The 14,276-nt window shown below is 41.6% G+C and overlaps 1 protein-coding gene across 5 annotated transcripts in view; it reads right to left on the bottom strand.

Moving 5' to 3' along the window:
- Window positions 1-14,276, bottom strand: part of SEMA5B (semaphorin 5B) — a 269,841-nt gene that overhangs the window by 60,771 nt on the left and 194,794 nt on the right. For all 5 annotated transcript variants that reach the window (XM_021526077.2, XM_021526078.2, XM_021526080.2 and 2 more), the window contains 4 exons: window positions 11,434-11,532; window positions 10,507-10,720; window positions 7,685-7,970; window positions 3,261-3,396 (listed from right to left, as the gene is read on the bottom strand). In XM_021526077.2, the coding sequence (XP_021381752.1) occupies window positions 3,261-3,396; window positions 7,685-7,970; window positions 10,507-10,720; window positions 11,434-11,532 (735 nt within the window). The remainder of the gene's footprint in view (window positions 1-3,260; window positions 3,397-7,684; window positions 7,971-10,506; window positions 10,721-11,433; window positions 11,533-14,276) is intronic.

Genomic DNA, 14,276 nt, shown 5'->3' with positions numbered 1-14,276 from the left:
AATATCCTCAACCAGTACAGCAGAAGGGCAAAAGCCTTTAACAAACCGTGGAGAAAAAGAAAGAATTAAAACTAGATGTAGAAACATTTAAAGGTAGCAGTGGAGAGAACATTTTTGTAGTGATAAATCCTTAAAACATTTCAGACAATCTTCAGAAACTACCTAGCCTCTCAGTCTGTACAATGAACAAATCCTGGAGTTTAAAAAAACTAAAAACTTGGTTTTGCAACAAAGAGCCAAACTTGCCATATTGCTTTTCTTTGATGTGCTCCTGTCTGTACAGCACCCCCCAGCTGCATCTGAAGCAAGGCAGATTAACGACAAGCTCCCCCCACCCCACACCCTTCTCTCCTGACAGCAAAGGGCAGATCAAACCATGACTACCCATCCCCCAGCACCAAGGGAGGCACTGAAACAGGACTCAATTCCCTTGTACAGCAAGAACTGGGGAGAAAAAGAGCTCATCTTGTGTCTTTTAAACAGCGTAAGTCCTACCAGGTGGATAATGCATTTTAAGGCCGGAGTTTCCATCTTAGATTAATCTCTAAAACTCAGTATTTTCAAAAGCCAGTGCTAGTTTTTTAGTCTGTGTCAATTTTTGGGGCTGGATCTCACTATTCCCTACAATATCATGCATGGAGTACAGAAAATGTATCACTCTAAAAGGCAGCAGGATGACCAGTTATTTATCTACCCAAGACTATGGGAGACAGTGGTACAACTAAGTCCTGCCAAGTCCCATTCTCAGTCTATGAACAACTTCGCTAGTCTCTAAATGAAACACCTAAGAAATTTCACTAGAAATAAAATCCCACATATTTATTTTTCTTCATTTTGGATCCAAGTGTTTGGGCTTTCCTTGAAGAAAAGTCAGAATACTGAGAATGAGGCTGCTGATTTCCAGCAGTTGAGCTGCAGTGTACAAATTTCCCATGTGCACACTCTCCATTGACATCACAGCAACTCTTGGTGGTATCGCTGCCTTTCCCGGGAGCACCACGCAGCCCTTCCCCTACTACGTGCTAAAATGAGTTGTCAGGGATTTAACACACATTCACACAGTAGATGGCTGGTGTACTAAGCTTTACTATATTCTAGAGGTTGTGTGAATTATGAGAACAGTTATGTTAATTCTCACAGCCTATGAACATGGTCACTTTTTAATCAATTTAAGCATCTTCCTATAGCTGGACTAAGGAAACATCAGTGGGTTTTTTATGTGTCCTCAGGTGGGTTTTAATGCTTTTTTCTATTGCAATGGTCCTTTTTTAGTTTATGACTCATCCCATATTCTAAGGAGTTCTTAGATATCTCTCTTTTCTTGTATCCTGTGCTCCTTCTGGTTCACACCACTGTCTTCCTTTGGATTCTTTTCTCCCCATTCACTTTCCCTTCTAGAACATCACCTAAAAGGAGTCCCAGTGGCAGGAATGTCATTGTTGGTTTTTTTCCTGTTCTCAGGAAGTCACAGATAATTCTTTTTGTCTATTGGCAGCTCATGTGCTGATGCAGCATCCCTCTGATTTGGTTTAATGTTGTTTTGTTCTAATTTCCTGATTATCTGTACTGTCCTGGTCCTCTGCATCCTTCAGTATTTCTCCTTCCTCTCTGCAAGAAAAAAAATTCTGGCATGCTTCCCTCATCTTTCTTTGTGAACACTGAGGCACAAAAATTAATTTAATGTTTTTGCAATATCTGCCTCTTCTGTCACTAAATTACCCTTGTCATCTCCTTAGGGCTCCTCACTGACCTCTTGTTCCTTCTGTACTTGAAAAACATCTTAATCTCTTTTTGCAATCTTCCTTTTGTCTACCACATACCTCTTTTTCCTTTCCTTATTTTCCACTGACCCTTTTCTTTCATCTTGCTGCTGCAATCTTTACACTCCACATTTTATCTGATACTTTTCTCTACATGGAAATGCCTTCCAAAGTCCTTTGCTATTCCTTCTGGGTTAGCCTAGCAAGGGACAGAAAGTCCTTGATTCTCAGTTTGCCTTAATATTCCCTTTAAATTAAAAACAAACAAAAAACACCAAGAACAACAACAACCAAAACCTGGCTATGTTTGGCATGGCTGGACCTTCAGCAGGGCTTTGTTTCTTGGTTTTGAGTGCACCAAGCTGAGAGGGTGATCAAAAGGCCAAGCCTGATCCACCTCATACAGGCAGAAGCCCTCAGTCAAGTGCCAAGAGGGAATTCAGGAGAAGAAATTAGATTCCTCAGCAGGAATATAAGGCTGTTCCTGCCTGCAGCAGAGACCTGTCTCCCATCTGCTCTTGCTGTGATTTCAGGCAACTGTAGAGTTCTTTTTGGAAGGTCCTTGACATCACCATTTTGAAGGCAGATGGCATTTGCAGGCAGCCTCAGCACATTTGCCATGATAAAGGAGAGCCAGATTCAGAAAACTGAGCTGAAAGGATTTGCCATGGGGAAGCAAGGACATGAAGACAAGTCCATCCTCCCCAGGATTCCCCTCCTGGGAAGAGGCTGAGCTGTGAAATGGGCTCATGCTTCAGGAGAATCAGGTTTGTTGGGGCTGTCATATACATACTCTGCCCCACACTGACTGGATCTGGTGAAAAAGCAACTGAAGCTGTTTTATAATTTTCAAAACTGCTTTAACTGATAATCCTGGAAAGTTGCTCATTCATAAACTCAAAGAGTTTTAAAAGAACAAGGAACCCCTGTGACAATCCTCATGTGTCCCCTTCCACCAGTTACTGTCACAACATGTCCATGGCTTCTGGCTGAGCTACCATGTGTTAGAAAGTCATCCATCTTCCACTGAAGCACTGGTAGCCTTAGGGGCCCTATCAAGTGATGGAAAATTCATCACTTCCTTGCAGAGTCACAGTGGTTAATTACCTTTCTTGTTTAAAAATATAGATTGTCTCCATTCTAGTTTGACTTTGTCCAGCTTCAGCTTTCAGTACTTCCCACTTCTAGTAGGGACATGCCTTATGTCCTCTTCTGAGAATCTCATCCTCAGAGTACATGTGTCAGTGATAAGTGCAACAGAAATTTAAATAATTCATTATTACAAAAACCCAGAATATTCTTATTATTCCTTAAACCATTCAATTTTTGACATGAATTCTGGGGCAAGGAGTTCCACAGACTAAAACACTCATAAAAGTGAAGAAATACAATTTATCTGTACCATGGGTCTACCTGAAAAAATAAGCCCTACACAAATCAACCCACTGAAGTTACAGAACATCAAAGGGACTGCAGTAAACTGAAGGGCAACATCAGTACCTGGAAATTTGGGATGGGGTTTAACGTTGGCAGCCAGGCTGATCTTGGATTTTCTTGATAGCGGAAGGGACCATTAAATGCCTGAGTAATGGCACTCAGATTGAAGGCACACACTGCTGAGGCAGCTATGCTGTTTCTGGAAAAGGGGAGGGGAAAAAAATCAATTTAATCATTAGAACATTGACATTTTCATCATAACAGACATCAAACTCCACTCAAATAAAATACATGTAAATTGCTAGGTAGATGTACATTGATACCAATCTCACAGGGACTATAAATAAATAAATAAATAAACTGTAACATGTAGATGAGTTGCATGACAATTTTGAGAATTAATTTAAAGTTTGGTTTTAAAATGTCAGAGATTTAAGGGCCATGGAAGCAGTTCTGACATGAAAGGTGAATACAGTTTAATTTGCATGGATTATTTGTGTCTGGTTTTACTTCTATTTTTTTCACAATCCGTCTACTTTTATTGTTTACAAACAAGATAATTTTTAATCTCTTGTTGTTTCTCAAGGTGAAATTCTATTTCTACAGGTTCCTGAAATCTTCAGCTATAAAATATATCACCAAGTATTATATTTATATACATGCAGTGAAAGGAAAAAGGTGACAGTGACAAATCAGCTGGTTCTGACAGCAGCTCAGCATGCAAAAAGGTCTTGCTAATTCATTGAAAACCTCTGTTTTCAACGACCACAGTTCACTTCTGTCTGTTCCCAGGAGGGAACAGGATCTGTCTGGGGCAGCCTGTTCAAGCGCTCAGCCAGGGGAGGCACAGCACAGTGAGGGAAATGCTGCTGTGGGAAGGACTCTTGGAAAGGAGTGTGTTTCAAGGATGCTGGGCTGCCCAGTCACACTGCACACAGATCAGCTGGCCTTTGCTGTTCCATTTCAGTCCTGAAGGACCCATTTCTGCAGGGTCCTGAGCCAGCTCATCTCCTCCTGCCTCAAGAGGATTGGAGGGCACTTCCTAGATGGTGACCTCAACAAAACTGACTCAGAGGGACATTTGATAAGTGATGACCTGAAACTCAAACCTGCTCCCAGTTCTTCCTTCCCCTTCTCCCCTTCTCCCACCCCCCCCTTTTTTTTTAGGAAAACTACAAGGTTTAGAAAAAAAGATATCAAAATAAAACTAAATATAGGGCCAGCATGAGAGACTGATTCATCATGGTGCCTTTTAAATAACCCAAGCCTTGCTGTATGAATCTTTCTGCTAATTAAGGCAATTTGAATTCCCTGAAAAGAACACTTTTTTTTTTTCTTTTTTTTTTTTTTTTTTTTTTTTTAACTAAACCAATAATTACACTCTTTTGCACACACAAAAAAAGCCTTTCTTCACCATTCCAGGCTGGAAAGCAGAAAAACAGATTCTTTCACAGCATATTTCTTCCTAGCAATACAACACCAGGAAGAACTTCCTGCTTTGCCTTCCCATTCTCTGCTCCCCCCTGCGCCTTGCATCCCCAGAATGATGGAGTAGCTCACTTTGAACATGTCAAAGCAATGCCAGGCAAACCTTTCTCCACTTTTGTCTGAACACTGCTGATGCAGTGCATGCTCACAGACAGCAGCTTTTAAGACAAACCTAATGATGGATGACAAGTAAATGCCTTGAGGCGCACACAGGAAAAAAAAAGACAATGAGGGAGAAAATGGAAAAGGAAAAGAAAGAATAAAATTCCACTAGTCTAATGAAAATACTTAGAAAAAAAAAAAAAGAATATTTTTAGGGCCCTGGACTTCATAGTTTAGTCTTTTCTCTTTGCTGGAAAGGAGAAAGGAAAGAAGTTTTCCATTAAATCTGTGGACCATTTTCTTTTCCATCTGTGGCCTGGCCCATTTCCCATCCCTCCTTATGAAAAGTTTGATCCCAGTCTCAAGCCACTGACATCAACTGGTGCAGCTGGCCCCTGTGTTTTGGTGTGAAGTGCAACTTCCTTTATTCCCACCTCCTACCTCCTGTGACTAACTAGCCTGTTAAATAATGGGTTAAGTTCAAAGAGATTTTAACATTGTCTCTATTGCCTCCCAGAAAATTTTAATAAAAACATCTTAAATATTTCACCAGCAGCTTCCCCCAAAAGCTCTCTTTCCCACTGATCCAGCTGGGTATAACATAACATGAAGCAATAAATCTATATGTGGGTGTTACCACAACCACTAATTCCCCTTTGTTATAAGATGACCCTAAATTCATTAAACATGAATCTTCCAAAGTAGAAAATACCTGTAAACAACAGCAACAACAACAAAAAAAATCATAGTTTTGTGTTGCATTGGCATTTTATCACAAAGAAACTCAGACTGGTGCATAAATTAACCCTCTTTGGTATGCAGAGCTCATGTAGCATGATATAAGTCCCAGTGCAAGTTAAAAGAATAATTACCATTATTTCTCTACTTGGATGACAAATTGGAACATTTTCTCTTTGAACTTTTAAAAGAACACTATGTTGTAGACCCAAAATGCTATTTGATCTAACTTCAGCTGTTATCAATTACTAATTTCTTCAATTACACAAATGTTGCATATTATATTATCTTCAGAAGATACAAGAGAGATCCTACATCCCTGATGTACAAAGAATGCTCGAGCATACCCTGAGGAGACAGGTAACACTCATCACATCTCACGTTAAACTTGGACACAGCAGAAGAGAACTGACCTAGCCAAAGCTAGTCTATGTCTCCCCCTTCATTGTCCAAAAACATCACAAATTTGATAAATAAAATACAGTTATTAATAGTTTTCTCATTTCCAAATTCCATTTTTTGCTGGATGAATGGACAAATGGATAGATAAAACATGATCACTATGGGCACAGAAATCCTCTCCAACTGAAAAGAAAAAGGGGTCAGCTCAAGTGCCCAAAGCAGTAGCCAGATTTCCTTTTAATGTTCAGGAAGTTTGGCTAATATCCTCTAAATGTTTTTAAAGAATGACTCATGTGTCTTTCAATCTGAGGACAGATCTTCCCCTAGCCCACAGTCAAGGTACAGTGCTCAATCATGTTTGTTTTTTCTAGTTGCTTCTCTGCTGGCTCACTTTTGACTGACACTGGCAATAGTGGAACAGAAACAAAACATGGGAGAGGGATGAAGGTGGCCAAACACGTACCTATTTCTTGGAATTTATAGAGGGAAAGAGCATTTAGGCTCTATTGACTCACAGGGAGGCTCCAAACAGCGTTTAAGCTCAAGAAGTTGGGGCTGATGCTTTGTGACTTCAAGGGCTGAAGTTCAAGCCCTGTCACACCAGCAGGTGACACATTAAAACAGGAAGGTTTGTACTTCAGCAGGGCTTCATTCACTGCTTTGGTTTTCTGGCAACAGGCCCTTACTCATATTGCACAGCACTGCACACAAAACCCCAAACAAGTTGGCTGCCCAGCACAAGCAAGGCACTTTGAGCATTTGCTATATGGAGTAGCTACTCAGATTTTCATTCTCTAGTTTACACGTCAGGCTAACACTCCCCTGGAGAACATGTATTATTGAAACTCAATACCATGCAGACTGGTTATAGCTTGAAACTTATCATCCTAGCCTTAGGCATCAGAGAAAAAGTTATTTGAGCTTTCCTGACTTAAAAATATACATTATGAGTTTTTTAATATATTTTTTAATTAACTCCTCTTCTCCTTTCTGCTTTCACAGCTACACTAAATCATTCCAATTACAAGTTTTTTCAATATTTCAATAATTTCAAGCCAAGAAGAGGTGATTATGAAGTATCAGAAATCATGCCTTCCCCTCAGAGTTCCATGGCTGCTTTTGATTTGTGGACCTCAAACAGTCTGGCAGAGGTAAAGTCTGGCAGAGGTAAAGCCCCCCCCTACCCCACCATGGAAATGCTAAATGCCTTGTGGCCCTCATGACCTTGCTATTACAGTGTTGTTTCAACTGCAATAGATGTTGTTTTCAACCTGGGCTGTTGTGATCCCATGTACCTCATTCTTCTCCTTCCAGCCCTTCTCTCCCAAGTGTGTGCACCTGTCTATCTCATGTCCAGCTCAAGTGTTCACACAAATGTGTTAGATTGTCCAGGCAATTGGCCTGGCTGGAAATTAATGTGTTTATGTTGGGTCATTTTTAGATCATCTCTCTAAAATACACAAGTGGGACTGTTCCTGCAAAAAGTGTGAGGTCTGTTGATGCTCAGATTTGTATCAGAGTAAGTTACCCTAAAACTGCGCAGTCACCTTTTATGGACTCCAGGAATCTGTGAACCATGGATTAAAACCACTGTCTTAAGGGTATGTTGTCATGATGGATAACACAGATCTATCTATTCTCTCACATTTGCCAAATGATCTTTCATAAATGATTGCTCCGACTGTCTAAGAAATCAATACTTTGTCAGTCTCAGACTGCTGGGGTAGAGGAAGGGCAGTATAGCCAGTGCAACTTACACATTAGTAGTGAAGACACCATAGATCAGATCTTGCTCGGGAAGGTAGAAGGTGCTTTGTAATTCATTGTAATAGAAAGGGATTTCTCCAGCACGGGAGCAGTTCAGCCTGGCCTTCATGAAAGTTGTCCAAGTGTCCTCCAGCAGAAACCTCCCTCCGATATCATTTTTGCAAACCCTTGCCACACGAGAATACACAGTTTTCCCACAGTCATGTTCCACTGCGTTCTCACGGAAGAAGAAGTAGGTGAACAATCCGATGTCATAGGCAGCAATAAAGTTAGGCTCTGAAAAACAAACATTTGAAGAGATTTATATAGGTTAGAAATCAATCCATGCTCACTGACTTACTCAATGCATTGTGCTGCCAGCTCCATTTGTGCAGCCTGTCAAAGCTGGGACCACAGGGAGTTTGGAGTCAGCAGAGGACATAAAAACAGTAGATGGGAATAATGACATATGAGGATATAGCTCTAGTACCTTTTCTCAGATCTTGGAAAGGCCCCATTGTTTCTCCACTTTATTGGCAAAGCTGCTACTGATTTCAGTGAAAGCAGGGTTCAACACTTTGAGTATGCAAGACTATTCTCTGTACCTATACTCATTTTACAAGAGAAAGCCTTCCCATTGGGCTGCTTCACCTATTCACTTCTGAAGTGGACCTTATGATGTGTTAAATATGCTGCGTGCATCCGCCCGATTCCCCAGACAGCTGCACTGAAACATTCAAGCTACTCTCCCAGCACTGTCACATCTGGCTTTTATCATCAAACCTTTCCAGTTTCTAGGCACAAAAGATTATCTTATGTCCATAAAACAAAACCATGCCAGAGACTGACAGCAGTGAAATGTGCTCTCCTTAATGCTTTTTCTCCTAAAACTTTTGTTATTATTTTCACAAGAATTGAAAAGAACCTGGAATTTAGTAGGTTTAGTAATTAATATTTTAATTGGGATATAACAAAGCTTTAATGTGTACAGTCTTTTATCCTAAAAGTTTCTTTGGTAAAAGGAGAAGTTTAGCCAATGAATGATATTTGACTAAACAAACAAACCTTCTCCAAACCTGTTGGTTTTATAGGGTGTTTTTACAATGTTCGTTTCTGAGTAGTGCTCAAAGGAAGAAGAATAAAGGGAAGGACAGGATTCCTTTAAAGCTGCAGCCCAGGAGTGAAAGGAGAGCAGAGAAAGGCAGCCCATTGCTGCTGCAAGGCAAGTTTGGGAGGGAGATGATGGTACAGAGGGAAGGGCATTGCAAATCATCTCCTGTCAGACTTTCTCCTTCAAACTAACCGTGAACCTTAAAGGGACCCTTGTGATCCCCAATCTGACCTTCTGTCTAACACAAGCCAGAGAATTTCACCCTGTAATTCCACCATCAGGTCCTGTAACTAACAGGAGAATTAGACCACATCTTTTGAAAAAGATCTGATATTAGTGGACAATGTCACCTGGCTTTACATCCATCACTTCCCTCAGTGACTTGTTCAAATCGCTAAAGACTGACCCAGCTGCAACCTGTATTTCTTTTCCCATTTGACATTATCTGGTTTCAGCTTCCAATCACAGGTTCTTGTCATGACTTGTCTGCTAGATTAAAGAACTTTATCCTTTCCAAAATCTTCTCTTGATGTAAGTACTTCCATATCATGAACAAAACACCTTTTATCTCCTTTTCAGAAAGATAAATAAATTGAGCTCCTTAAGGCTCTCACTGTGAGGCAGGCTTTCCAAGTTTCAAATCACTGAATGGCTCTTCTCTGAATCACCTTCAGGTTTTCTGTTTCTTGTTGAAAAGTGGCCAGAACAGGACAAAATTACTCCAATGTCACCAATGCTGCACAAGGTTATAAATCCAAGAGTCACATTAGTTTTTTTAAGTTACAGTTTGTCTTCCTCAAACTCCCCTGTTCCAGTGTGGCTTCCTTCTGAATCTTTCATTCATGCAATGACAAGAGGAACATGTTTCCAATGAGTGTGTATAGGCTATGATGCTTCTTGATCCTAATTCACAATCTTTCCTGATGACATCCTTTTCCTTACATTCCAGGTCTCCATACTGACTTCAGTCTGCCTGCAGAAGCCTAGTTCAGTCTTATTAAGCTCGAGTGCACAGTCCCACTGCTCTTATCTTTAATTGAAAGGTCCTGAAATCTAATAGAAAGATTTAAAAGATTTAGATTTACCTGGGTGAAAGGAGATAGGGGGAATATTGGGGCCTCCATCACTACAGTCTGCTCAGACTAGAAGTTCTTTGCCCCAGTTGGAAGGTGTGGATTCAGTGCAGGGATTGCTGGTTGTAATTCTATAGCTGGCTTGATGCAGGGTATTATCACGCTGGGGTAAGAACTTATTTTAATAACTATAAATCCACACCAGCATGGACTCACATGGAACATAATGTGCTGTGAAATTTCTCATTTTGGAGTGATCTTGCACTGAAACCAGGCATCTTCAGCTGAGTCAGGGTAAGTAAAGAGTGCTTATCACTCTGCAGAACTGGGTCAACAATATGATGCTTTAAGTTGTTCAAATCTTTCAGTGGTTTTCTTGTTAAAATGATGTATTTGGTCCTCTCACAAGACAGAGATCCATATATATGTTGAGTAGCCTGTAAGACCCACTTTTTATATTCTAAATCAACTTTTCTGAACTAATTCCAGGCACTTTTTAAATGTCTTCTAAGCTGCATTGATTATTGCTCCGGAAGCCCTTCCCCATCATAACTCTGGATCTCAATATGAAAAGAGAAAGAAAGATTTACAAGCCTGTCAAGCTGACTCTAATACATCTCTTGCTCAGATGTGACCCACATGACTTTACCATTGAGCCATTTGGAGTTGTATTGTGCTGTCCTAAGTGGGGGAACATTTCCAAGGCTGCGGTAAATAGCAGGATCCCGTCCAGAAAAATCAATCACGGTTGCAGCATAGAGCTCTCCTCGTGATGTAATCACAGCTGTCGAGTTATGCCGAGGGTCGTATGGGCACCGAGCCACTCCATTAATTCTGTCAATGATTTTGCTGAGATTTCCTACCTGTATTTAAAAGGAGAGAGAAGAAAATTTAAAGAGCATCTGACTTTCTTAATGGTATAAAGAATTGGTTTGCCCATGAGTACCTATGAGCAAATCCCTGATTTTTAAAAATCAGGTAGTTAGGAGAATGTAATCTTAGTGATGACTGAAAGTTGATCTTTACAGCCAACATTTGCCAATGTAAGAAGTTGTGTCTGAGCCTCACTGATCCTACTGCTTTGTATAAAGGGTGATTCCCCAGCCAATAAAGCCCAAATCCACCTGAAGTAATCAGGTGCTCCTGGTGCAAGCACAGGGTTTTAATCTTCTGTAGACACCTCCTGAATACATATTTGCCTTAAAAAAAATGTACAAATAAACATTTCTCTGGACCTGCTCCTGCCTTCCTTGAACCCAAAGGGAATTTTGCCATTTATTTTAAAGAAACTTTAAAGTATTCAGCTCAGGAGGCACTCACAGATAAGCTTGTCTATATTCCCTATTTTCAGTGCCATACCCAAGGTTTACATGAGCAGCACTTTGTCCAGACCAAACTCGCCCATAACATGAACACAGCCACTGCCCCAAAGCAGCCCAAAGAAGAAAACAAACATAATTTCAGTCAGCTACATTTAGAACATATTTTGTGCAGCCATGACAGCCTGCCAAATGACTGTCCTTCCCCAGAGCATGTATGCAGCCCTCTCCATCACTGTAAGAGAGGCAGAACAGACCTGTCGACTGGAACACACTGGCGAAAAGGCATTGGTACCACAGGTAAAAACCTTCTTGCCATAAACAATCAGCACTCGGACATAGTTCTGGCACTCCTCCTATAGGGACACAAGACAGACAAAGGATGTTTGAAAATATTATTACATTAAATATACCTGTGTTACAGCAGGAATGCACCTTCCTTAGCTCTAACTTGGGCTGAGGTTTGTTGCCTCAAGCAGTGCACAGCTGTAGGCAGCCAGCAGTTTAGGTGAGCATGTCCAATTTGCTGGTTATTTCTCTAACCATAGTCCTGCACAGTCCCAGGGTAGGATGTTATCCATCAGGTCAATTTTGTCATAGCTACAAGTACCTCTTTCTGTGCTCTGCTTAGATTGGAGGAGAATTTTTCTCTCTTTCCATGATGATACTTCTGACCTATTTTCCCAGTAATGCTGCAGCTTTGAAAACATTACCCAGACACCAACTCCAGTGAAGGACAGCAGGTCTGTCTGCACTATAATTCAAACCAGTGCCAGCAGGAAAACAGCAGGAACTTCTCTTTAATAGACCAGGCTGGTCAGAGAATCTTGTGTTTGAGCAGGCTGTTATTCCTGCCTCCCAGAGGATTGTGTGCTCAGGATTTTCCATGGTAGAAGGAGTGTATCTTTCAGGTCAGGCCAGTGAGAAACAGCAAGTTCCCAGTCTCAGTTGCTCGACCACTTGCTGGTACCAATAGGCAACTCCCTCCACACATCAGTCCCCAAAGGTGTGGGGGTCCTGCTGTCCCACGCTGTGCTGGGGTGGCAGCACAAGGCTGCAGTTGCTTTTTTGTTCAGAAAATCATCTTCATGTTGTTAGAGAGAGCCATGGTCCCTCTTTCTCCCCAAAGCCTTATATTCAGAGACCTGTGGAGTGCAAATCAGGCTAACTGAGCATCTCCTGGAGGTAAATAATGGGGGTGAAAGAGGCCACATAAGTCAGGAGCTTTCTAAGAATACACACAAGCAAAGGGAGGTGAGAGACTAGTATGCAATTCCCAGAGGCAGTGCAAGAGGCTGCAGAGCCACCTGCCCCAAGGATCACCCAAAGAGCCCCAGTGAGCCACGTGCACCAGCCTGCCTGCCCCAGGCCCTGGGTCACCTCAGAGGAGAGGATATGAGCAATGACTGGCACCCACTGGGCTCCAAGGGAAGAAATTCTATTATGTTATATCATAAACAGATAAGGAAACTTGTTAAAAACCAGCAACCTCAGCTGGGTTACCCGAGCTGCTTTGCTTTCTTCCCTCCAATAGATCATCATTTGCCACTAAGTTGAGCCTACAGCTGCAGACACCACTTCTCCCTCCTGTAAGCAGCAATCATTCAGCAAGCTCCTGTCTCACAGCACTCCATCCTGTTGATCATTTCTCTGAAGACTTCATTTGCAAGACTCAGCAGTGTAAAAACACCCCCTATCATCTGGAAAGGAAGGGGCTTGCTTAGCTGGATTACACACTATCTTATTTCATTTGCTGTACGGAAAAGATCCAACAGGAAACCTGCCAGTGTTAGCCACAGATGGCAACTGCATGGACATGATATGTGATTTTGAATGGCACAGACTCCACTCCAGAACCAGCCTAGGAGCACTTGCCCAATCTGGAAAGAGGCTACTGAGTGCCACAGACCACATGCTGCCAGTCTTGAGGGGCAACAGGAATCAGATTTGCAATGCCCGGCACCCAAAAATGAGAGCTTAGATTCATAGCTGGGTCAACTCTTTTTATTTCAGAAGCAGATCAGTCATGGTAACTGTGCATCAGTCTATCAAACAGGACCTCGAGAAGTGCTGTCCCACCTGCTGTGTATTAAAAATAGTGGTTTCATTGCTTCCTTTAACAAGACAAAGGGCTTGCCATCCTCTCTGCCCTCCCCTGTCATTGCTGCATGGTGCTGGGAGCCCTGCCAGTTTCTTCCTGCCCTGGAGATGTCTGCATTTCATGATTGGGTTAAGTCATCCCTCTTTCTGTAGAGTACAGTTATTCAATCCCACATAATTTTAGGACTATATATTTGACTGCAAAGTACTAAAAATTCTTGAACGAATGCTGTTAAAAAAAAAGTATTAGGTTGTCTCCCAACAGAGTGTTGTTTTCAGAATATGATTGATTTGCCATCTAACCTAGAATTCAGTTCTGTACTCAAATTTCACACAAGAGAGTACCCACCTGCTCGCCCTCCACTGCCACCATTCTCTGCTTTGCGCAAGGTCTGAGCACAGCTTCTGACTTAAAACAGCTAAGACCAGTTATGTTGTTGGACCCTTTCCTGCCTAGATACTACAATGTATTCCTAACTAAAGCCCTATCCAGCAAAAATCTAAATTCCTAATTTGGAGACTTCCCTTTATTTGCACAGAGCTGAATTACAGATTAACAAATTATCTGAGAAGATAGCACACAGAAAGAATTTCTGTGGAAGGTCACGTGCTGCAGACTACTGGCAGTGATTAATCTGTTGCACAATTTTACTCCATTTTTACTGCTTAAAAATAATGCTGCTAGGTGTGGGCCATGCCCACCTGTAGTTGTTCCTATGAGTTAGCTGAGCAGGCATTTTCCCTGGACCTGCCTTACTGATGATGGTAGCAGCACTCCATGCTCCTGGAGGAAGAGCAGTGATAATATAATATGCTCATTTCATGCACTGGTCTCAAAGCAATTTAGACACTTAAAGTAATGTTCTGAAACAGATGCACATTGCCTGCCCTGCTCTCTCAGCTGGGAGAATCCAAATAATACAGGTGCTAAACTTGCTGGGTTAGAGGACACACACAAAGGTCCAACTACCAGACCACATCTCTCCAACCTGCCTGGCCC

The sequence above is a fragment of the Lonchura striata genome, chromosome 8 (genome assembly GCF_046129695.1).
Source record: "Lonchura striata isolate bLonStr1 chromosome 8, bLonStr1.mat, whole genome shotgun sequence".
Classification (NCBI taxonomy): Eukaryota; Metazoa; Chordata; class Aves; order Passeriformes; family Estrildidae; genus Lonchura; species Lonchura striata.
The sequence above is the reverse complement of the archived record's forward strand: the minus strand, read 5'-3'. Positions and strand labels throughout refer to the sequence as shown.